This window comes from Chiloscyllium plagiosum, unplaced genomic scaffold (genome assembly GCF_037043375.1).
Source record: "Chiloscyllium plagiosum isolate Xiang-an unplaced genomic scaffold, Cpla_swu_hap1 HiC_scaffold_26, whole genome shotgun sequence".
NCBI lineage: Eukaryota > Metazoa > Chordata > Chondrichthyes > Orectolobiformes > Hemiscylliidae > Chiloscyllium > Chiloscyllium plagiosum.
Genome location: NW_028270164.1, coordinates 356,641 through 381,845, shown reverse-complemented (window position 1 = coordinate 381,845; position 25,205 = coordinate 356,641). Strand labels below are relative to the sequence as shown.

The following is a 25,205-nucleotide window of genomic DNA, read 5'->3' as shown; positions in this document are numbered from 1 at the left end:
TCAGTGGAATGTGGTGAAAGGGTTAAAATTATGTCCCAATACATGTGTGAATCTTATTATCTGTATGTAACCGGAATGGAATGTGTTGCTTAGTCTTGCCCTGTTGTTCGCATGAATATGTTACCGGAATGGAAGGTGTTGCTTAGTCTTGCCCTGTTGTTCGCATGAATATGTTACCGGAATGGAAGGTGTTGCTTAGTCTTGCCCTGTTGTTCGCATGAATATGTTGCCGGAATGGAATGTGTTGCTTATGGTGTTTATGCTACCAGCCTTGATAAGGAACAGACACTGTCAAACAGGATGTTGCAAGCTTAATTGGTTCCAGCTGAAACTCGTAAAGAGTCTTGCCCTGTTGTTCGCATGAATGTTTAGATCTCGAAAGAGTATATAAGCTGGGAAAGTCCCCAGTTCGGTAGAGTCTGCTCCGGGTTACGTTTAACCGCCGAGCGTGGGTTGTTGGCAACCGCTCTACGAGAACTGACGGCTCCCAGTTCCGGTAACATGTAGAGTGAGTATAAACCAGACCCGTTGTAAGTACGAGACCTGGTTGAGGCGACACTGCGGGGAATAAAATACTTATATTCTAGCAAACTCGTCTCTCAGTTCTTTTCTCCTGGTCTGTGTCAGACTACTCTCCTGCGAACCCGATCCTTGAGAATTTATAAAACAATAACCCGAGACTTTTTCCCAGGGCGGAAACGGCTATCACAATGGGATATAATTTTAAGATGGTTGGAGGAAGGTTTAAGGGGAGACGACAGAGATAGGTTCTTTACACAGAGAGTGGTAGGTGCGTGGAATGCACTGCCAGCAATGGTAGAGTCACATTCGTTAGGGACATTTAAACTACTCTTACATAGGCACATGGATGATAATAAAATGTAAGGTATGTGGATTAGTTTGATCTTAGATCACAATAAAAGATCAGTACAACATTGAGGGCCAAAGGGCCTTGTACTGTTCTATCTTTAAAAACTATAATACAAAAAGCTACAAGAGAACATAAACAGAACAGTGACGGATGAAATTAAGATGAAACCTCCTTCAGTAAATGTGGCAGAATATTTATTACACAAATTGTATGCAGAAAATTTCCAGAAGGTTGGAAGAGACATGAAGACACCTAACTGTGAGGAAAGCTCAGCTACAGATTGCAGAGCTGCATTAAAGCACACGATGATTCATTGACCTAGTTTCACAAGGGTAGTATCAGCTGTAACAGACAGCCAGGAGCAGCAAAATGGGGAACAAATTCCCAAATGATTGTTGAATTTGTAGCCATTCTCCCCACAGCTCTTCAAACCTCCAGTTTATCCCACTGACCTGATCTCTCCATAGCCCCATACTTCCCCAAACTTATCCCACTGCCCCAGTCATTCCCCATATTGCTTCTCTCTTTCTCTCCCTCTCACTCACACTCTATTCCCTCATCCCTCCCACTCACACCCCCTTCCCCAACCCATCAACTCCTCACTCCCAAAATGTTCCCACCCAACCCCTCAATCCCAAAACCATCCCCAAACTCCTCACTCCCAAACTCTCCCCCCCACCAAACCCTCACTCCCAAACCCTTCTCCCCTATCCCTCACACACACCTCAATCCTCACTTTTTTCTTCCCTCTCTCCTGATGAAATCCTGCTATTTTCAAACTGGATGACCTCCAACTGGCTGTCTATGTTACAAATCCTACCATCCTTAATTGGCTAATTGATGGAGAACTATATGTGTGTGTGCATGGGAGAGAGAGCGGAAACGCAAGAGACAGAGAGCAGAGAGAGAGAGAGCAGAGAGAGAGAGAGAGAGAGAGAGAGAGAGAGAGAGAGAGAGAGAGAGAGAGAGAGAGAGACCAACAAGCCCAAATTGACCATCCGAAGAGTAACCCGCCAGATCCATTCCCCTAACCTATTACTCTACATTTCCCCTGACTAATGCACCTAACCTACACATCCATGAACACTATGGGCAATTTAGCATGGCCAATCCTCCCTAATCTGCACATCTTTGAGCTGTTGGAGGAAACCGGAGCACCCAGAGGAAACCCACGAATGACATGAGGAAAATGTGCAAACCCCACACAGACAATTGCCCGAGGCTGGCATCAAACCGGTCCCTGGCACTGTGAGGCAGCAGGGCTAACCATTGAGCCACCATGCCGCTGATTACTCTGGACCAGAAAGCTTCAGCCATCATGAAGAAGTCCTGAATTCTTCTCCATCCCCTCCTTCCCACAGTCTCTCCATCTCAATCCCTCCCTCCGCCCAACACAAAATGTTGCATGCCTTTTGCCCTTTTGTAACCATTACTTATTGGTCAACCTTGCTTTCATCTGCAGTCCTGGACATTTATTTGATTGCTTGTGCTGAGTAGGACAGGTCCCCTCTCCAGAAAATGTTACTCGTAACCATGGAGCTACTTCCAATATTTGCATCTATGTTTGTACACTATTTTAGCATATAGCTAAAACTCACTCTCACACAAATAATGAAAAACATTCATAGTTTCCTACTGCCACATCATATTATCTGTAAATGTACATACTGTGTAAATAAATTGAGTTCCATGACTAGCACCATCTATTCCTCAATTCTATTTATTCAGTAATGTGCAAATAACCACATCTGCATTAGCTGTTAGTCACTTATGGACAATATAGACCCTTCACAGTTCAAGCACCTCCTGTTCTAAGTTGACAGGCTATTTTATTAATATTACTACAGCCATTTCTTCCCCAAAATTTCCTCTAGTTTCTGCCAAGCCACAGATCACCTCCTCCCCACCCTCTGAGTTATGTTTCTCCCCCATTTTTCAAATGGATTCACTGCATTAGTCCCCAAGACCAAACCATTTTCTCCCACAATCGCCAAGCCACAGGAGACTTCAAGTGCTCCCCTCTCGGTTTCCTCAGCCTCCATTCCCAACTGCACCCCAACTGATCTCCACCCCAACCTAATTCATAGGGATTTTAATTACCAGTCTCACAATAACCTTTTCTCCCTTCTTGAGCCTGCGAGGAGTGGGGATCTTAGCTACACATAATAACTCTGAAGGTGAATGGATTCTGTGACTGTCTTACCTCCACCATTTTTTTGACACAGGTAAGGGAAACGCCAGACATTTCCCAGGCCTACGGAGTAGCCAATCTGGGCAAGGATGTACTGTAGCTTATTGTTCCAGACTGGGCGATCATCATTCTCGATTGCATTCCCTCCATCCTGGTCTTTCGTCACAGGGACTCCTCCCACATTCAGCACACTGTGTTTATAGTCAACAGGTTCTTCTCCAGCGAGCAGGTCAGCGACAGATTCTGTGACAGGATCATTGCTGTGCTCTCGTTGCGTGACTTTACTGTTTTTCGGCATTGGGCAGACCTATAGGCAAAGCTTCAGAAATGAGGAGCAGAGGCAAGAACTTTCGAAGGTGCCACAGTCTCTCGAATATTCTGGGACTCCCGATATTGAAATAGGCAGTAAGAGTCTTCTTTGTGACAACCCTAATTACAAAAATAATCACAAGTTAGATGCATAAATGGTGAACTTCAAAATCACAGACCCCAAATTGTTGCAGACTTGACACTGCTCCCGTAGCATTTAAGAGGTTCCCATAAACCACAGAGAAACATGCTTCTCAACAAACCTGCATTCCAAAATGAGGATCAGTGCCTCAACAGCCCATGTGATTTTGTCTTTTTTTTGGAGGTGGAGGGGGGAGGCGGCGTGCAGTGGGTTGTGTGCAGAAAAAGAGATGGGATGTCTGGAATTCAGAGACATGAAGAATTGAGGGTACAGGTTTGGTCTCAATAGGGGAGTGTGGAGGGATAAGGTTGGATCTCAAAGGGAAGTGGCTTACAGAGCCTAGTCTTGATAGGAGAGAGGAGGGTGGGGGCAGAAGGACTGTTCTCGATAGGGAATTGGGGGTAGTCAGGGAGTGCAACAACAGAGCAAGGTCTCAATTAGGCACCACATGGCTGGATTTTGATTGGACACTGATAGACAGTTGGGTCTCAGTGGGGGCTGATACACATTTGGGCTTTGATGGGGCAAGGGTAAACGGTTGGGTCTCAGTTCTCTCCTTGTAGCAGTCACATTGCAGAGCAGAAGATCCTGAGAAAAATCATCCAAAAGGTAAAACACTCATGTTACTGCTGAAAATCTGGGACACTGCCAGTCGTGGGAGTTTTTAGTTCCATCTCTGAGTAAACAATTGGAAAAAGACTAGTTTTGCAAATTTGAAAACACTGGGACTTGTGTGTCAGAATCAGGAATTAAAATTCTCCAATCAACCAAACACTCTCAATTCTGGGTTGCTGCATTATAATCTCTGAACAAGGCATTCACTTGGTTTCTTTTCTCCTCAGCAGGATTCTATACATGTGTGTCTGAACATCTAACTGAATAACGTTTTGAAAATGGTGCACTGGAGGTTAGCTCAGCTTTCTTCAATCACCTTGAATTCTTCTTTACTCTATTAAACTCCTTTTTTTTCCAAACAACCTGTTCAAAACATTTATTACACTCCTCTGGGGCAGGTGAGACTTGAATCAAGGATATGGCCACTACCATTGAGGTGTAAGAGGGCCCCTGATCTAATCTTTTCATTCTTCATTATTTTATGAATTGTAAATTATTCAATTTCACTTTCCGCAACTACATATTGACACCATGGTGGGTGGGGGGTAAATCTTCCCAAATGGAGCAACTAACATTGAGCCAGAACCAATAGGAGACTACAATTGGACCAGGCAGCTGGGCTCCCCATGGATTTCTAGGATTTGAGAAGACATTTACTCCATACGGTAAAGCTCCTGCTAAGAGCTCAGACTGTCAAAACTGTACCCACTAAGGTTTCTAGATTAGATTACTTACAGTGTAGAAACAAGCTCTTTGGCCCAACAAGTCCAAACGACCCGCCGAAGCACAACCCACCCAGACCCATTCCCCTACATTTACCCCTTCACCTAACACTACGGGCAATTTAGCATGGCCAATTCACCTAACCTGCACATTTTTGGTCTGTGGGAGGAAACCGGAGCACCCGGAGGAAACCCACGCAGACACGGGGAGAATGTGCAAAATTCACACAGTCAGTCGCCTGAGGTGGGAATTGAACCTGGGTCTCTGGCACTGTGAGGCAGCAGTGCTAACCACTGTGCCGCCCATAAGTCTCAGCTCACAAGTCTCTTGCATTTTAATAATCCTTCAATAATCGGAATACCTCAATTAAATCTCACTAATATTTCTCTGCACCAAGGAGACAGAGCCCTCATCTCCACACAGGTCCCACTCCAGGGACAATACTGGTAAAATGAGTCTGGGCCTTTCCAAGACCTGATATCAATGTCAAAGGCTGAGGCTAAACCAGATATCAGGGAAAGTTGATTAATCAATCTTTGCTTTTTTGAATTTCAAAAAGTTTGTCAAGTGTATTTCACTGAGATTTTCAGAAACAGGAGATCAGAGATTAATTCAGAGCTAAAATCCACAGAATAAATTGATAATCACCCAATGAATGTGAAATAGTTTTGCTATGAGATGCAGTGCACTATGAAATAGCAGGGTGAGTTTATATGGATCTAACAGACTGAGTAGTTTATAGAAAATTAATAACTTGTAGGCATATTTAGAGTCCAGTAGGGAGTCTCAAACAATCTTCAACAATATTGAGCCTACAAGCACCGTGTAAATGTGAGAGCAGGAGTGGGGATTGTAACTGAGAACAATGTGCTCATAATAACCAAGCCTTCTAATAATAACTGGATAAACATTCAGTTAGACAACCAAAATGCTCAATTTACCTGCTGACTGTTACTCAGGACAAAAGCAATTCACACCAGGTTTCATCATTAACAGAAAGTAACTACGTATTATAATAGGTTTAAATTTAACACCTGGCAAAGAAAGGAATCCAAATCTATTACCTCATGAGTTGAATTATACCACCAAAGAAAACCCAGCTCAGACTAATTCATGCTTCACACAAATGGAAGACTCACAGTTTGACACAGGTATTGTGTGGGGGAGAAAACAGGCAACAAAATGCTGAAGAACAAATGACCAGATCTCAAGAATGGGTTAAATTGCTCTCTGTTTCTTTTCATTTTAACAATAAGAATAGTGTTGTCTGTAAAACAAAAGTTTGGTCTTCACTTCAAGTGTTGATCAGTTGAAGCCAAGACTTCTCTACTTACAAATCTTTATTTTAAACTTTATTGTTTGTCTGTTGGAAGATAAACAGGGAGGGACGGAGGGAGAGAAAAATGGGGAGGAGGGACAGAAGGGGAGGGGAAAGGAAAGTAAAGTGGATAAGGAGACCAAAGCTGCACATAATATTCCTGGAATGGCTTCACCAGTCCTCTGTGTAACTGCAACAAGACATGCCTGTTCCTGTATTCAAATCCTGACTATGGAAGTCAGGATACCATTTGCCTACTTTACTGGCTGCTGCATCTAAGACCAAAAGACATAGGAGCAGAAATTAGGCCATTCCGCCCATCAAGTCTGCTCCACCATTCCATCATGGCCGGTACCTTTCTCAACCCCATTCTCCCACTTTCTCCCTGTACCCCTTGATACTCCAGAACCTAGCTATCTCAGTCTTAAATACACTCAATGACCCGGCCTCCACAGCCTTCTGTGGCAATGAAATCATAGAAATCATAGAATCCCTGCAATGTGGAAAAGGCCATTCGGCCCAACAAGTTCACACCAACCTCTGAAGAGTAACCCAACTAGACTCATTTCCTTACCTTATTCATCTACATTTACCCCTGACTAAAGCACCTAACCTACACACCCCTGAATACTATGGGCAATTTAGTATGACCAATTCAACTAACCTACACATCTTTGTGATTGCGGGAGGAAACTGGAGCACCAGGAGGAAACCCACACAGACACTAACCACTAAACCACTGTGGCACCCTATGAATTCTGTAGATTCATCACTCTCTAGCTGAAGCTGCATGCTTACTTTCAGCAGCTGGTGTACGAGGATACCTAGGTCTCATTGCGCATTTCCCGGTTTCAATATATGGCCACTCAGATAATAATCTGACTTCCGGTGTTTGCTATCAAAGTGAATAACCTCATTTATTCATATTATACTGCACCTGCCATCCATTTGTCTATTCTTATAGCAGCCTAATTTCGATTCTAGTTTAGAGACCAATAAAATGTGACTACTTAAAACAGGAGTATGCAGAATGGGAATGAATAGTTGATGGGACAGTGCAGAGGGAGCTTTATCTGGATCTAGTCCCAGCAACGTTTGGGAATTGTTTAGAGGAAGCTTAACTTCAGTTTAAGTGTTGAGGTAGCATTACTCTGTAGCACGTTCTGTCCTTCCCCAAGAATACTTCACAGGGAAAATGCAGACAGAGCTTTCCTTCAGAAGGTGTTCGATAAAGTATCAGACATTAGATGATTTAATAAGAAAACAGCCTTGGGTGTTGGGGTAGTGTCAGCATGGACATAAGGTTGGCTAAATAGCAGAAGACTGAAAGTTGATGTAAAGGGGCATTTTAAAGATAGCAATCTGTAACAAGTGGAGGGCTACAGAGATCAGTGCTAGGTCCACAATAATATAAATATGAAGTAGGGTTGAGGATTATCAGATCAAACATAATTGATTGGCATTGCAGACTCAATGAGCTGAATGGCTTACTTCTGTTCTTCTGTCTTTGGTCTTATAGGCCTTCTCCTGATTCGTAAGTTTGTATGTCACAGCAACTATCAAGAATCACACTCAATCTGTGTGACACTTGGTTGAGTCCCAGATGTATCAAATCGCCTGCACTTGAATCGAATTATTGAGGCCAATTGAAGTTTATACAAAAAATGTGTATAGTAGGAACACAGCAAGTTGATCCATGAGAAAGAAACAGACCCAACAGGTTTATTGTCTCTCTTATATTCTTGTTCTGTTATGAATTCTTTCTGGGTGCCAGCTGCCACTGAACAGGCTCCAACCTTTCATTAGCAGGAATTCTTTCTCCATGACTGAACTAAAATGCACATCACAGTGGGATACACACCAGCTGCACTTAATCTTGTTCTCAGTTAACACATGCTCACCCTCAACAGAATCGCCCTCGCCTTTGACATGTTAATCCCTCAATAGACACACCCTTAGCATACACCCCCTTATCAGACAAATGCTCACCCTCAGTACACATACCCTCAATAGATATACACTCACCATGGACATCTTCAATCTCAATAGATTCACTTTCAGCACACGTACCCTCAACAGACTCACCCTTATCCTGTTTGACAAACAGCCCCCAACTTGTACACTTGCATACTCATGAACAAACTTTCCAAACGTAATAAGAAACACCAGTGCTTTGTGAGGCCGGTAACATCAGTGCTATGTGAGCCCAGTAACCTGTGCCAAATTGGATGTGTGGTGGACAGCGAAGAGGGTTAGCTTGGAGCACAACGGGATCTTGATCAGATACGCCAGTGGGCCAAGGAGTGGCAGATGGAGTTTAATTTAGATAAATGTGAGGTGTTGCATTTTGGAAAAGCAAATCAGAACAGGACTTTTACACATAATACTAAAGTCCTGGGGAGTGTTGCTGACAAAGAGACCTTGGAGTGTAGGTTCGTAGATCCTTGAAAGTAGAGGCACAGGTAGATAGGATAGTGAAGAAGGCATTTGATATGCTTTCTTTTATTGGACAGAGCGTTGCGTACAGAAGTTGGGAGGTCATGTTGTAGCTATACAGCACATTGGTTAGGCCACTTCTGGAATATTCTGTGCAACTCTGGTCTCCCTCCTATAGGAAGGATGTTGTGAAACCTGAAAGAGTTCAGAAAAGATTTATAAGGATGTTGCCAGGGTTGGAGGGTTTGAGCTACAGGGAGAAGCTGAATAGGCTGGGGCTGTTTTCCCTGGAGCATAGGAGGCTGAGGGGTACCTTAGGTTTATAAAATCATGAGGGGTACGGATAGGGTAAATAGACAAAGTCTTTTCCTTGGGGTGGGGGAGTCCAGAACTAGAGGCCATAGGTTTAGAGTGAGAGGGGAAAAAAGTAAACGGGACCTAAGGGGCAACTTTTTCATGCAGATGGTAGTGCATGCATGGAATGACCTGCCAGAGGAAATGGTGGAGGCTGATACAATTATAACACTTAAAAGGCATCTGAATGAGTGCATGAAGTGTTTAGAAGGATATGGGCCAAGTGCTGGCCAATGGGACTAGATTAGGTTACGATATCTGGTTGGTATGGGTGAGTTGGACCGAGGGATCTGTTTCCGTGCTATACATCTCTATGACTCAAAGTGACTAAGAATATTGATAAGAGTAGGGTAGTGGACGTAGTCTATATGGATTTCAGTAAGGCCTTTGACAAGGTTCCACATAGTAGACTGTTCTAGAAGGTTTGATTGCATGGAATCCAGGGAGAGCTGGCAAATTGGATATGCAATTGGCTTGATGGAAGCAGAGGCTAATAGTGGAAGGGTGCTTGTTGGTGTCTCGGCCTGTGTCTAGGGTGTACCTCATCCTGCAGTACCTGTTACTGTTTGTTATCTATATCAGTGATTTCGATGAGAATGTACAAGGAAGGGATGATTAGTAAGTTTGCAGATGACATTAAATGTGAGGTGCTGCATTTTGAGAAAGCAAATCTTAGCAGGACTTATACACATAATGGTAAGGTCCTAGGGAGTGTTGCTGAACAAAGAGACCTTGGAGTGCAGGTTCATAGCTCCTTGAAAGTGGAGTCGCAGGTAGATAGGATAGTGAAGAAGGCGTTTGGTTAGCTTTCCTTTATTGGTCAGAGTATTGAGTACAGGAGTTGGAAGGTCATGTTACGGCTGTACAGGACATTGGTTAGGCCACTGCAATTCTGGTCTCCTTCCTATCGGAAAGATGTTGTGAAACTTGACAGGGTTCAGAAAAGATTTACAAGGATGTTCCCAGGGTTGGAGGATTTGAGCTATAGGGAGAGGCTGAACATGCTGGGGTTGTTTTCTCTGGAGCATCGGAGGCTGAGGGGTAACCTTATAGAGGTTTACAAAATTATGAGGGGCATGGATAGGGTAAATAGACAAAGTCTTTTCCCTGCGGTCGGGGAGTCCAGGACTAGAGGGCATAGGTTTGGGGAGAGGGGAAAGATATAAAAGAGACCTAAGTGGCAACTTTTTCACACGTGCATAGAATGAGCTGCCAGAGAAAGTGGTTGAGGCTGGTACAATTGCAACAGTTAAGAGGCATTTGGATGGGTATATGAATAGGAAGGGCTTGGAGAGATATAGGCTGGGTGCTGGCAGGTGGGACTAGATTGGGTTGGGATATCTGGTTGGCATGGACAGGTTGGACCGAAGGGTCTGTTTCCATGCTGTACATCTCTGTGACTCTATAACTCAAATGAGATCACTTGCCTTGACTGTGTCAACCATCAACTAATCCTCATTCAATCGAACAGGGTGGAGCACAAAGTAATGGATATTGAGGTGACATGAAATGTGCTTCACTGGCAATATACGTCGATCAGTGAACACAGTCTGGTCACAGGAAATAAGCAGCTTTTTAAATCCACACTCTGTAACCCAAGGACTGAATGTGACCAGGTGGAAGACTGGCGAATGATTGTGTGAAGGTGTTAGGTGATCCATTTGCCATCTTTCTCAGCCAGGCTCTGCCCAGCACTGTTGGCTTTTTACCAGCTGAGGAGTAATCTCTCGCCCATAGAAAGGCCACCAGGAAAACCCAAATGTTCCAATAGATACTGTAGAGGCTTTCTTTATAGACATGCCATGGCCCAGGAAAGGGCATTTCTGTGGCAACTACTCCATCTCCCCTCAGTGATCCCCTTTCATCCACTGTTACCGGGCAATGCCTGACTAACTCCAGTGCCCCAGACCCTACTTACTGGAGCCATCGGTTCCCCATATCTTACCTATTTTCTTGATACACTTACCCTGTCACACGACTGTCACAGCATCTGCCTGTGTCATTGGATTTTTAAACTGAAGAACATAATACACTGTTATAAAGGAACGTAATTTCATCCAATTCTCTTCACCCATGGTTTCTGGGGTTTCAGGATGGGTTAATAACTGACACCCTGTCCCAGAATGTCCAGTGCTGAAAACATCTGCAGTTCAGGACTAATTCGGAATTAGGGTTCCCAACCCTGATCACAAAATGTGTACCAATATAACAATCATTGTATTCTTCAAAAGGAGAATATTAGCACCTTTCTGAATTAAGGAATGAAAAGTGAGAGGACAAGTTTTGCCTTCTGTATTGTAACATTTTCATATAATCATGAGGCTCCTCTGGTCACCTTTGGGAGTTTTTCCCAAGTCACACATTCTTTTTGACATGTAGTCACTATTACAATGGAATTGAGCATGGAAAAAGATACTGTATGCAGACAGCAATTAATTGAAGGGCAAGTTTTCATTTTCTGGTACAAGACTGACAATGGAAACTGGAATGTTATTCAGGAGCCTGGGACACGCCTTCCTACCCTGCTCTCCCCCAAAAAGCACAAAGGGATCTCAAACAGCTTCCTACAACACTGAAAAAAAAGACTGTCTCAACTTAATATCTCAAGACAGCACCTCAAGCACGTACAGCTTGTGGGAGTATAAAGGGTAGTTAGGGCAGAGAGTGGCAGTGATGGCTGCATCTTGCATCATTTGATTCAAGAGCAAAAGCCTGCTGGGGATATGAACCAGAGCAGTGATGATGTACAATATATATAAACTGTCATTTCAAGCTATAAATAACCTCAGCTGGATCAGACTTTAAAGAGTTCACTGCAGTGAAGAATTTTAGTGCTGAAATATTTCTCCATCTGATGTGTATATCAGCCCTGAGTATATTTCGCTTGCTGCTTTTTTTCCCTGATTTTCGAACACAACACCTAATTTATGATGAGATTTTGAGAGGCAATCTCATGTTTACCCGAGCACTGGAATCCTCTCATATCAAACTGGCCTTGCTACAGCACAGTCACAGAAATGGTAGACAATGCTAAAACCTCATGTTGCCTACATGCCAAGGTACTACTGAAGAATAAAGTATGTCATTTACAAGTGGAAAACACTAATCTACCAGTTTAAAGGATTCACATTTATTGGCACCAATAGCTCATGTGTGTTAATTGACAACAAGTTTTAAAAATGATGACAGGTGCTTAAAACAGTCTTTAACAGATGAATGTTTCCTATTGTGCATTTACCTTTGGGAGATAAAATTGGGGCAGGGCCCTTGTGGCACAGTGGTAACATCCCTACCTCCAGACTGTGGAAGCTGAGGCTTAAGTCTCACCTGCTCCAAAGTTGTGTAATAACATCCCTTAAAAATTTTTTTTTAAAATACATAGGACCTAAAATTGGGAGTAAACCCAATGAAGGTTCAGCTTTGATTTGGTGTGTGTGATGCAATCAGAAGACAAGGTCTGATTTGGGAGCAGGATTCCAGAAAAGGATTAAGGAAAAGATTCTTTCATTCAGATTTTCAATATTTAAAAATCTATAGCAAGTGTTTTCAAAAAGCTACCAAAGGACTACAATAAAGTTTTGAAGACATTACGAGGAAAGACCAAATAAATCAATAGCTATGGGCTTTAAAACATTTCTGTGGCAAGACATTGAGGGGGAAGGGCTGGAGGAGATTGGGGGTTTTGAGAATCTGGCATTATTATAGAGTGGGTGTTTTGTGGAAACGCAAGGTGCAGGAAATTAATCACAGAATCATACGGTGCGGAAGAGGTTTTTTAGCATATTGAGGCTGCATCAATAGAAAAACCACTGTCAATCTACACTAGTCCAACTTTCCAGCACTTGGCACACATCCTTGAATGTATTGACATTTCAACTGCTCATCCGAGTACTTTTTAAAGATTAACTTTTACCCTTTCCATATCAAACCTAAAATATAGGGTGTTGTGGTTCCTATCAATAAAAGCTCTCCCACTGCCACCTTGAATATCTGTCTGTTGTGTTCCACTTAATTAGATCCAGAATTATTGTAAAGCCTACATCATTTAATTAAAATAACCTGCTTCATCAAATTATCCAGGAATAATGAGCCACTTTAAAGGAAAATCAGAAAAGGCCTTACTAGGAAATGACCTTAGACTGGGCAAAGTATGCATTCAGTTTGTCAGCTGCAAGCTATCAAGGTGAATGAAGTGAGACACAGCATTTGACTACGTATGCTGCTCATTCATCACTCATAATTTTAGGTTGGATATATCCAGGAAGCATATTTGGAAATATTTCAGAAAACAATTTGTTACTGAAGAGAAACACATCAGATTTTGCACTTAACAGAATTACTGGAAGTGTTAATTTTCACATAGGTGTTAATCATATTTTAATCATTCCTGGAATATGAGCATTGCTAGCTCAGCCAACATTAATTGTCCATTCCTAACTGCCCAAAGGTGGTTGTGATGTTGACCAACTTCACAAACAGCTGCTCTCCACGGGGTGCAAGAACACCCACAATCCCTTTAAGAAGTGAGTTCCAGGATTCTGATCCAGTGACACAATGAATGACTGTATGATTCCAGGTCAGGGTAGTGAATAGCTTGGAGGGGAACTTGAAGGGGGTGGTGTTCTCATGTATCTGCTGTCCTAGTCCTTCCATATGCAAGTGGTTGCAGTGTTTGGAAAGTGCTATCTAAAGATTTTTGATGAATTTCTGCTGTGCTTCTTGTAGATAGTATGCACTGCTTCTACTGAGCGCTGTTGTTGGAAGGAGTGCATGTTTTAGGATGTGTGCCAATCAAGCGGGCTACTTTGTCGTGAATGGTATCAGGTTTCTCAGTGTTCTTCGAGCTGCATCCATTCAGGCAAGTGAGGAGTACTCCATCAAACTCCTGACTTGTGCCTTGTAGATGGGCAAGTTTTTGGGGTGTCAGGATGTGAGATACTCATCACACAGCTGCTTTTGTAGTCACATTAGTTATATGATGAGAGGAAGTGAGGACTGTGGATGCTGGCGATCAGAGTCGAAAAGTGTGGCGTTGGTAAAGCACAGCAGGTCAGGCAGCATCTGAGGAGCAGCAGAGTCAATGTTTTGTGCATTAGCCTTTCATCAGTACTGGTGAGGGTGATGGGTGGTGAGACATACATAGGAGCGTGGGGATGGTGGGTTCGTGAGGGTAAAAGTAGCTGGGAAGGTGATAAGTAGATGCAGGTGGGGGATGATGGAGATAGGTCAGAGGGACACCAACTCATGGAACGTTTCAGAGAATATCGCTGAGACAACCCCACCACTCTGTGGCTGAACACTTCAACCAAAAACCCCACCCCCCACCCCAGTCCATCAACGACATGGAAGCCTCCTTTATCGCCAAATCGATCCCACCCAACACCTGGAGGAAGAATGCCTCATCTTCCGACTTGGGACCCCCCCCATCCACATGGCATCAATGTTGGCTTCACCAGTTTCCTCATCTCCCCTCCCCCACTTCATCACAGATCCAACCCTCCAAAGTTGGTACTGCCCTCTTGAACTGTCCATCGTCCTTCTCACCTATCCGCTCCACCCTCCATTCCAGCCTATCACATTCCCAGCTACCTTCCCCCATCCCCACCCTCCTATTTATCTCTCAGCCCCCTTCCCCACCCACCCCACATTCCTGATGAAGGGTTTATGCCTAAAGTGTCAACTCTCCTGCTCCTCAGATGCTGTCTGATCTGATGTGCTTTTCCAGCACCACACTTTGACTCTTATTTTTATGGTGAGTCCAGTTCAGTCACTAGGATGTTGGTTTTGGGAGATTCATTGATGTTAAAGACACTGAAGGCCAAGAGACGATGGTTAGATTCTATTTGGAAATGGTCATTAGCTCTTACTTCTGTGACACAAAATGCTAATTGCCACCTTTAAGCCCAAGCTTAGAAATTTCCAAGTCTTGCTGCTTTCACCATACACTATTTTAGTATCTAAGGAGCTGCAAATGGTGCAGAACTTTCTACAATCGTAGGCAAATACACCCACTTCTGATATTATGATGGAGAGAAGATTGTTGATGGAGCAGCTGAAGAGCACTTGCAGAGATGTCCTGGAACTAAGATGACTGACTTCCAACAACCACAAACATCTTTGTCTGTGCCAGGTATAAATCCAAATAGTGGAGATTTTTCCCTAATTAACCATGACTTCAATTTTACTAGGGGTTGCTTGATCTTACACTGAGTTACAGGGCAGTCATTCTTGCCTCACCTCTAAAATTCAACTTATAGCCCAATTTTCTGTGATGACACCTGCAGCCAAATACCCTTGGTGGAACTCAAAACTGAGCATCAATGATAGATCATTGGTCATTACCACCTGCTAAGACCATTGACACCATCTTCCATCAGTTTGCTGATGATTGAGGGCAGACTCGTGTGGCAGCAATCGGTTAGATTGCATTTGTCCTTTTTCTTGTGATGGAAAGTATTGTCCAATAGATGCCAGTATGGTTCTTGTACTGGAACAGCTTGGTTGGGGCACACGAAGTTCTCAATATGCAACATGTTATCAGATCCATGGTGTTCACTGTCACCAGTACCTGCAGCCATTTCTTGATATCACAAAGTAAATTGGCCGAAGACTGTTTTTTGGGACAGGTGGCAATTTGCATTTGTGCCACATAAGTAATAGCTAATGATCATTTAAATGGAATCTAACCATTGTACCTTGACAAGGTCAGGAGGAGACAGAATTGGATTAAATACTGCTAACTGAAAATGCTGGCAAATGCTTCCTCTTTATCTTTTGTATTGCAACATTTAAGAGGCATTTGGATGGGTATATGAATAGGAAGGGTTTGGAGGGATATGGGCCGAGTGCTGGCAGGTGGGACTAGATTGGGTTGGGCTATCTGGTCGGCATGGACAGGTTGGACCGAAGGGTCTGTTTCCATGCTGTACATCTCTATGACTCTATGTATTGGTCTCTATCATCAAGGGCACATTACGCATGGAGTCTTGTCCTTCCACTAGTGGCCAAATGGTCCACTGCTATTCGTGGCTAATATCACATGGAAATCTTCCTTTGTTTGGTTTGCTATTGGTCATGTATTGTAGTTCCACGACATTGTGACTTCAGTTTAGATGCTTGTTTTGCTGTTCTCACCAGTAAGCTTCACATGAGCAGCTGGGAGAGAACATATCCAGAGAAAGAGATAGCCAGACTAAATGTGTTCTTCTGGAAATTTGGAACACTGTGGGAATTCAGTGCAGAGGGGAAGAGGTGTGTTTTGGTTCTTTTGGTTTAAAGCTCCTAAGCTCCCGGCCCATATCCCTCCAAACCCTTCCTATTCATATACCCATCCAAATGCCTCTTAAATGTTGCAATACAAAAGATAAAGAGGAAGCATTTGCCAGCATTTTCAGTTAGCAGTATTTAATCCAATTCCATAGTATTTAATTCCATAGTATTGAAGACTGGGAATAACGGCCTGGACTAACTGATATTATTTAATATTAAGCATCTTCCAAAATGTTTAATTTAAAGGGGAAAGTTATGGCAGGAGAGCTCAAAGCCATGGAGTGCTCTTCCTGCTTTATACGGGAAGTTGACATGGTTTCAATGCCCTGGGCCAGCATGTATACAGGAAGTATCTCCAGCTGCAGCTCCCAGACACTCAGGTTTTAGAGCTGGAGCAATCAGGAGGCAGATGGTATCATAGATAGTGTGTAGAGGGGAGATGGTCACACCACAGACTAAGACCCCATGTTTAAAGACTGGAAACCTCTTTCCATGACCTTCACCCACCAATACACCCGTGGCATGACATGAACTGTTTTCAGCACATACAAACCATTTTCACACACTCATAGACCACATTATCACCATCTAGCTTTTCTCGTTCCTTCCCTTCCCTCAACAATCCCTTTGCTCCTGTTTCTCTCTGGCCTCTGTCTCTGTTTATCAGCTCCTCCATTCCCCCCAGACCTTGTCATCAAGATGCTATTCAGTACTCAACTGGGCTTGAAGTTAACTGCTTTCTCTCAGTCAATCCTGCTGAGGTTCTCCAGCAACTTGTTTTTCTTTCTATGCAAATTTTGTAACTTACACAATAAGTCACAGAGGCATTGAGATGTACAGCGTGGAAACAGACCCTTCGGTCCAACTCGTCCATGCCAACCAAATATCCTAATCTAATCTAGTCCCATTTGCCATCATTTAGTCCATATCCCTCTAAACCCTTTCTATTCACAGACCTATCCAGATGCCTTTTAAATGTTGTAATTGTACCAGCCTCCACTACCTCCTCTGGCAGCTCATTCCATACACACGCCACCCTCTGCATGAAAAAGTTGTCCCTTAGGTTCCTTTTAAATCTTTCCCTTCTCACCCTAAACCTATGCCCTCCAGTTCTGGACTCCCTGACCCCAGGGAAAAGGTCTTGACTATTTATCTTTTCCATGCCCCTCATGATTTTATAAACCTCTAGAAGGTCACCCCTCTGCCTCCGATGCTCCAGGGAAAACTGCCCCAGCCTATTCAGCCTGTCCCTATAGCTCAAACCCTCCAATCCTGGCAACATCTTTCTAAATATTTTCTGAACTCTTTTGGGCTTCACACTATTGTTCCGATAGGAAGGAGACCAGAATTACACACAATATTCCAAAAGTGGCCTAACCAATGTCCTGTGCAGCAGCAACATGACCTCCCAAATCCTATGCTCTGACCAATAAAGGAAAGCATACCAAATGCCTTCTTCACTATCCTATCTACCTGCGACTCCACTTTCAAGAAGCTATGAACCTGCACTCCAAGGTCTCTTTGTTTAGCAACACTCCCTAAGATCTTACAATCAAGTGTATAAGTCCTGCTTTGATTTGCGTTTCCAAACTGCAGCACCTCGCATTATATATAAATTAAACTCCATCTACCATTCCTCAGCCCATTTGCCCATCTGATCAAGAGCCCATTGTACTCTGAGGTAACCTTCTTCGCTGTCCACTACACCTCCAATTATGGTGTCAACTGCAAGCGCATTAATGATCCTTCCTATGCTCATACCCAAATCATTTATGTAAATGACGAAAAGTAGCACCGATCCTTGTGACACACCACTGGTCACAGGTTTCCACTCTGAAAGGCAACCCTCCACCACCACCCTGTCTTCTACCTTCAAGTCAGTTCTGTATCCAAATAGCTAGCTCTCTCTGTACTCCATGAGATCTAACCTTGTTAATCAGTCTATCATGAGGAACCTTGTTGAACACCTTACTGAAGTCCATACAGATCACATCCATTCTTGAAAACTCAAGAAATGGAGGAGAGGATTACAGCAGGAGTTATCTATGAGCCTTCAGTAAAAAAAGGGGTGGCACAGTGGTTAGCACTGCTGCTTCACAGCACCAGGAACCCGGGTTCGATTCCAGCCTTGCGTGACTGTCTGTGTGGAGTTGCACATTCTCCCCATGTCTGCATGGATTTCATCTGGTTGCACCAGTTTCCTCATACAGTCCAAAGACATACAGGTTAGGTGAATTAGCCATGCTAAATTCATGTTGCAGTTGTATTCATGTTGCAGTTGTATTCATGTTGCAGTTGTATAAGACTCTGGTGCAGCCGCATCTGGAGTATTGTGTGCAGTTTTGGTCGCCATACTATAGGAAGGATGTGGAGGCACTGGAACGGGTGCAGAGGAGGTTTACCAGGATGTTGTCTGGTATGGTAGAAAGATCGTATGAGGAAAGGCTGAGGCACTTGGGGTTGTTTTCATTGGAGAAAAGAAGGTTTAGGGGTGACTTGATAGAGGTGTACAAGATGATTAGGGGTTTAGATAGGGTCGACAGTGAGAATCTTTTTCCACGTATGGAGTCAGCTATTACAAGGGGCATAGCTTTAAATTAAGGGGGGGGTAGGTATAGGACAGATGTTAGGGGTAGGTTCTTTACTCAGCGAGTCGTGAGTTCATGGAATGCCCTGCCAGTAGCAGTGGTGGACTGTCCCTCATTATGGGCATTTAAGCAGGCATTGGATAGGCATATGGAGGATAGTGGGCTAGTATAGGTTAGGTGGGCTTGGATCGGCGCAATATCGAGGGCCAAAGGGCCTGTACTGCGCTGTATTCTTCTATGTTCTATGTTCTAAATTGCCCATTGTGTTCAGGGATGTGTAGGTTAGGTGCATTAGTCAGGGGGAATGGATTTGGGTGAGATACTCTTAGGAGGGTTGGTGTGGACTTGTAGGGCCAAATGGCCTGTTTCCGCACTGTAGGGATTCTAAGTTTCAGGTCATGATTGCTCTGACCTCATCAATCCTCTTTGTTACTTCTTCAAAAAACTCAGTTTTGTGAGACATGATTTCCCACGCATAAAGCCATGTTGCTTATCCCTAATCAGTCCTCGCCTTTCCAAATATGTGTAAATCCTGTCCCTCAAGATTCTCTCCAACAACTTGCCCACCAGGAATGTCAGGCTCACTGATCTATAGTTCCTTTCCACCTTTCTTCGCATCACCAGACAACACATCTTAGACAACACGTCCAACAATGCAGCATTCCCCAGGAATGCACTGGAACATTAGCTTTCTAATCTTTACACTCAAGTCCTGGAATAGGACTTAAGGTCATGAAAATCAGACGAGCAACTGAGTACGAGCTCCTGTTTAAGCTATGACTATGTGTTATAATTGAGAACTCATACAGAGCTAATGTTTAATTATGCAAACTTATGTTACAGTGGATGGATATTGCCAGGAGCACTGAGGATCCAATGATATAATTAACTCACAACTGTCTGCAGGAGAAAAATAAAATACTCTGACAACCTTAAAATCAGAGCATATGATAACCCAGTACTTCATATTTAAAAGTCCTAAAGAGCTTGATTAGGTCCCAACATGTAATTTAACCCCAGCTAGTGTTTACATAAACACCACCTTCCTTCCATACCTCTCAATTAGATTCCAGTTTTGAACTCACTCCGAGGAAAGTGTTACAGGCAACACAAGGTGATTTAAAAGCAAATGGGTTACTTGAATTTTTAATGAGAAGCACAGGGTGAAAAGATCAAACGAATAATACTGCAAGTTCATAAATTCTACAGAGTTTAACAGGGACTTGAGCATGCAGAGCTTACACGGTCACAGTCAAAATGCAGGGCATGATACTGACCACACCAGCTTTTTCAAAGATGTTTCTATAGGTTTGTACAGTCCTTCTGTGTATATACCCAAAGCTCACAATTATGTTTCAGTCTGAAACTCTCTGTCTCAACCTACTCAGATAAGTTACTTTTGGGATTTGGGAGGCATGTAACTTGTGACATGATTTGCTATGAGCATAGTATGATTGGAGGAAATAGATGACCTTGGACCAATGGTTCCAAAAGTTCTCCATTCAATGGAGTTTCCTCACTTCATATCCAGGTCTGTTGGAAACTCACTGGCAGAGATTAATCACTGTGATTCATCACCATCTATCACTGTCTCATGTAACCACTAGGATTACAAAAGAACATAAGAAATAGGAAAAGTAAACCATTTGACCCCTCACACCTGGCCTGCAATTCAACAAGATCATGGCTGATCTACCCCAAAGCCTCAACTCCTCTTTCATGCCAGACCATCATAGCCTTAACCTGATAATACTTTAAAAAAAACTTACCCATATCCTCTTTAAATATTTCCAGTGATCTAGTCTCCACAACATGTTGGGATGAAAACTAACAGACATTCACTACCTTCCAGGAGAAGACATTCTTTCCACATCTCAGTTTTAAATTAATCTCCTCCTATTCTGTAATTACATTAGCTAATTTGAGACTCCCACTAGTTGAAACATCTTAACATCTACCCTGCCAATTACTCTAAGAATCTTGTATATTTCAATGGGATCATCCCTCAATCTTCTAAATTCTAATAAAGACCTAACCTGCTTTATCGGTTCTTGATGAGTCAACTTCATCGAAGGAATCAACTTAGTGAAACTCTTTTGAGCATCCTTTCCTAAATACAAGACCAAAACTGTTCACAGTACTCCAGATGTAACCTCACCAACACCCTACAGTTGTAATAATGTTAATGGAAACAAAATGCGAACAAACCTCAGCAGATCTAGCAGCATCCAGGAAGAGGAAAACAGAATTAACATTTTGAGTCTGATATAATCCTTCTTCAGAACTCACGTTTTATGTTCGAGTTTTGAAGAAGAGTCATATTGCAGTTGAAATGAGAATTCTGTTTCTCTCTCCACAGATGCTGCCAGACCGGAGTTTCTCCAGCACTTCCTGTTTTTATTTTGGATTTCCTGCACCTGCAATATTTTGCTTTTAATTGAGTGTAACAAGATTTCCTTGCTTTTAAACTCCAATCCCCAAACAACAAAGGCCCAATTCAACTTTTCTTCTTAACTACTCTATGCATCCGCACACTAACATGTTGTGTTTCATGCACACCACCAAAAGCCCTCAACACTACAATTTCTTTTTGAAATTTATTTAAATAATAGCCTGCTTTTTGATTCTTCCTAGCAAAATGCATGGCCTGACACTTTCTTACATTAAACTCTGTTGCTAGCACTCTGTCCTGTCGAGAACACTTGGCAGATTCTTCATGTCCTCTTCACAACACACCCTCTCACCTATTTCTGTATCATCAGAAAATGTGGATATACCCACCCCCTCCTCCAAATGTGAATACACCGGTCCCTCCTCCAAGTTATGAATATAGATAATAAGTAATTGCGATTCTAGGTTTGATCCTTGGGCCACTCCACTTTCTTTCCAACCTGAAAATGACCCATGAATCCCAACCCTGTCTTCTGTGTATTAACCAATCTTTAATCCATGCTAATGCATTAACCCCAATACAGTGAGTTCCCACATTGCAGAATAACTTTTTACCTGATACCTTATCAAATACTTTCTGGAAATCCAAATACACCACATTGACCAGTTCACCTTTTATCAACTCTGCTTGTTATATCCTCAAAGAACTCTAACAGATTTGTCAAATATGACTTCCCTTTCCCAATTCCATGTTGATTTTTATTGTGTTCAGCTTTTCTTCAATGTCCTACTATTTCTTCTTTAATAATGGACTACACATTTTCCCAATGACAAATAATAAGCTAACTGGCTTATAATTTTCCACTTTCTATCCACCTCCATTCTTGACCAGGGTGTCATATTAGCAGTTTTCCAATTTGCTGCAATCTTTCTGGAATCTAAAGAGTTCTAGAATGTTTCAACCAATGCCTCCACCATCACCACAGCCACTTCCATTCAAACTCTTGGATACCTGACATCAGTGTTGCGACAGAGTGGTCTGCTTGAAGTCCCACTAATTTGTCCAACACTTGTCCCTCATTAATAGATCTTTGCTTCCATTAGCACACTTGCTTATCTATTATATTTTGGGTGTTTTGTAGTGTCCTCCATCGTGAAGACTGATAAACAAAATATTACTTTAAACTATCTGCTATTTCCTTACTCTCATTATTAATTCCCACCTGCCAGGTCTCCAAACATAAAAATGGAGTAAATAATTTATTTACCAGTGCAACCTCTTGCTGTTTGTTCTCATTTTTCTTGCCAATTTACTTCCATAATCAATCCTCCTTCTGTTTGCTTTTTCGTCATCTGTTGCAAGTTCCTTAAACAAAACCCCAATCCTGTGGCCTACCACTATGTGTCACTGCTTTGTAGGCCTTAGCCTTTGATTGGATTCTCTCCTTGAATGCCTTTGTTAACTATAGGTGGTTCATCCTTCTCATCGAGCCCTTCTTTTTGCGGAATAACATGTTGTTGAGTATTATAAAATTGCTTAAATGTCTTCCACTGCCCATCCACTGACTTCCCCTTACTCAGCTAGCTTTAGATAACACTTTCTTTAGTAATTGCTTTTATTTAATTTCAGATCCAAGTCTCTCTTCAAACAAAATTTGTAATTCATTCTGGTGTGATCACTTTGCCCAGAGGACTCTTAACTACAAAATCTCTAATGACTCCTATTTCACTACACATTACTAGTTCTAAAATAGCCTGTTCTGGTCAGATTGTACCTTCGAGAAATAAAGTACACAATCTCCATTGTACTCTACAAATTTATCTTCCATGTTAACCATAACCATCTGATTTGTCCAATAAGGATTATAGAAAAACCAGAAGAATCCTGATCTATTTTCAAATTCCTTTCTTCCTCAACATTATTCTTTATGTAACCCCACTCATTGTTCCTGGAATTGCCATGAAGAGAAAGAGACTTGCATTTTTGTGGTGCCTTTTGTAGAACCTCAGGACAGTGGTTCTTTACATTGAGAAAGGACTTTGGATATGCAATCCTGTTGAAACCTAAAGTGCAACAGATACTTTACGCAAAGAAGATTCCAGCAACATTGAAATAAATCATTTTAATTTGCTGATATTCTAAGTATTGGTCTGAATACTGGGAGGATTCCCCTAGACCTCCTCAAATAAAGTAAGGAAAACCTTAATTTACTGAGTGAGCAACATGGCCCATGGTTTATTGTCTTAGCTGAAAGTGTACTCGTGTCAACCAGAATAACATAGTCACTATGGAGCAAAGCTGAAATACATCACCTTCTGACCTAACATGTGAGTTCTCCACACTCAGCCAGCAAACACTAATTTATAACTTTTATTAGATTTAATTAGGTATTTTTATAAGTAATACTTTGTTTGAAATGACTTCCAGGATGCCCTCTGCCCTCCATGAGCTGATGTGGCAGTTTATAACAAAGCACATGACAGAGAAATGGTAGCAATATTAAGCAAATATTTCACTTCAGTGTTTATCAGGGAGGTGAAACAGATACACATGACATTGAATGAAAAATTAAATGCATTTAAATGAAAAAGGAGGATGTATCAAATAAAGTCAATAACTCTAAGAGGATACATTCCCAATTCCATGCATTTTAAAATAATTATTAATTCTAAATTACTTAAATAAATACTTCTTTTTACACAGAGGGTAGTAGATGCCTGGAATCTGCTGCCAAGGGAGGTAGCAGAAGCAGATATGACAGCACAGTTTAAGAGGTATTTAGACAGACACATGAAGAGGTAGAGAATAGAGGGATACGGACCATGTGCAGGAACATAGGATTAATTTAGAATAGCAACACAGTCAGCACAGACATGGTGGACTGTTGTCATGCTATGCTGTTCCATGTTCTAACAAGGTATTACTACTCACATTTAACGATTCATTAGGAAAAGGTGTTGGGCCAGTAGAATGGTAGATAGCTATATAGTATTTAACAAGAGGAACAGAATATGCTGGGGAATCATGGACCAGTCATCCTAATATTTGTAATAGGAAAAATAATGGACTCTTTATGAAATAAGAGATAAGAAGGATATCTACGAATGAAAAAAAAATCATCAGCATGGGATACTGATAAAGATGCTAAAGGTTCATGGGATCTAGATGTCACAAAACTAGTCCTTTTTTTTCTAAAAGCTGTTTCTTGGCTCAAGGAGACTCTGTCTTGATGTTTTTCAGAGGGGCAATAAACCAGGCCAGGCTCTGATCAGTCTGGTTTGGCACAGAGATGAAAAGGATTTTGAGAGGCTCTTTGTTTATATGTAAACAGATAAGACTTCAGACCAAAGTGATCATTGTTAGAAGTGATCTGTATAAAGAAAGGGGAATGATCAGCCATCCAGCTGATCTGAGCAGTTTTAGTTCAGTCCTGAACTGGTTGGAAGTTCAACAGAGAGCTGTGTTGAAATTCTCTCTCTCTTTCTGCCCTTCAACTTCAACCTGTAAGCATGTGTTCCATTTATACTAGTTTTTAAAAGGGTATTTGCTTATTGGGACTGTTGTGTATATTCAGAACAGCATAATTAAGTCTTGTTGGATAGGTTGAGTTCTGTTCTTTGTGTTTAATTGTGTAAATTTGTGAATAAATTTTTGTCTGTTTTAAAATCTAATAGTCAACCTCGCTAACTAAATCCAGGTAATTTTCACTGTTCATGTACCAAAACAAATTGCAAAGTTATGGTCTGGGCTGCCTGCTTAAGAACGTTTTGAGTGGTTTGGTTTAGTTTATCACAGATTGGAGGCTCTTTGTGGTATTTTAAACAGTGAGTGGTAGGTGCTAGTGTCTTTATTTCGGGTGTTGGTTTGATTGGGTAGACAAGGTTTGGGATAGTAATGGCTCTTTCAATCACCAAACATTTTCTGGACGTGGATGCAGTGACTTTGGAAGTTTTGCAAAAACTGAATAAGGCTAAGTTGCAAGAATTAGCAGAGAAGC

At 42.1% G+C, this 25,205-nt stretch overlaps 1 protein-coding gene across 1 annotated transcript in view; it reads right to left on the bottom strand.

Moving 5' to 3' along the window:
* Nucleotides 1–25,205, bottom strand: part of slc6a17 (solute carrier family 6 member 17) — a 110,498-nt gene that overhangs the window by 68,204 nt on the left and 17,089 nt on the right. The window contains exon 2 of the mRNA XM_088000839.1: nt 3,075–3,491. Coding sequence (XP_087856965.1) covers nt 3,075–3,360 — 286 coding nt within the window. The 5' untranslated portion in view covers nt 3,361–3,491. The remainder of the gene's footprint in view (nt 1–3,074; nt 3,492–25,205) is intronic.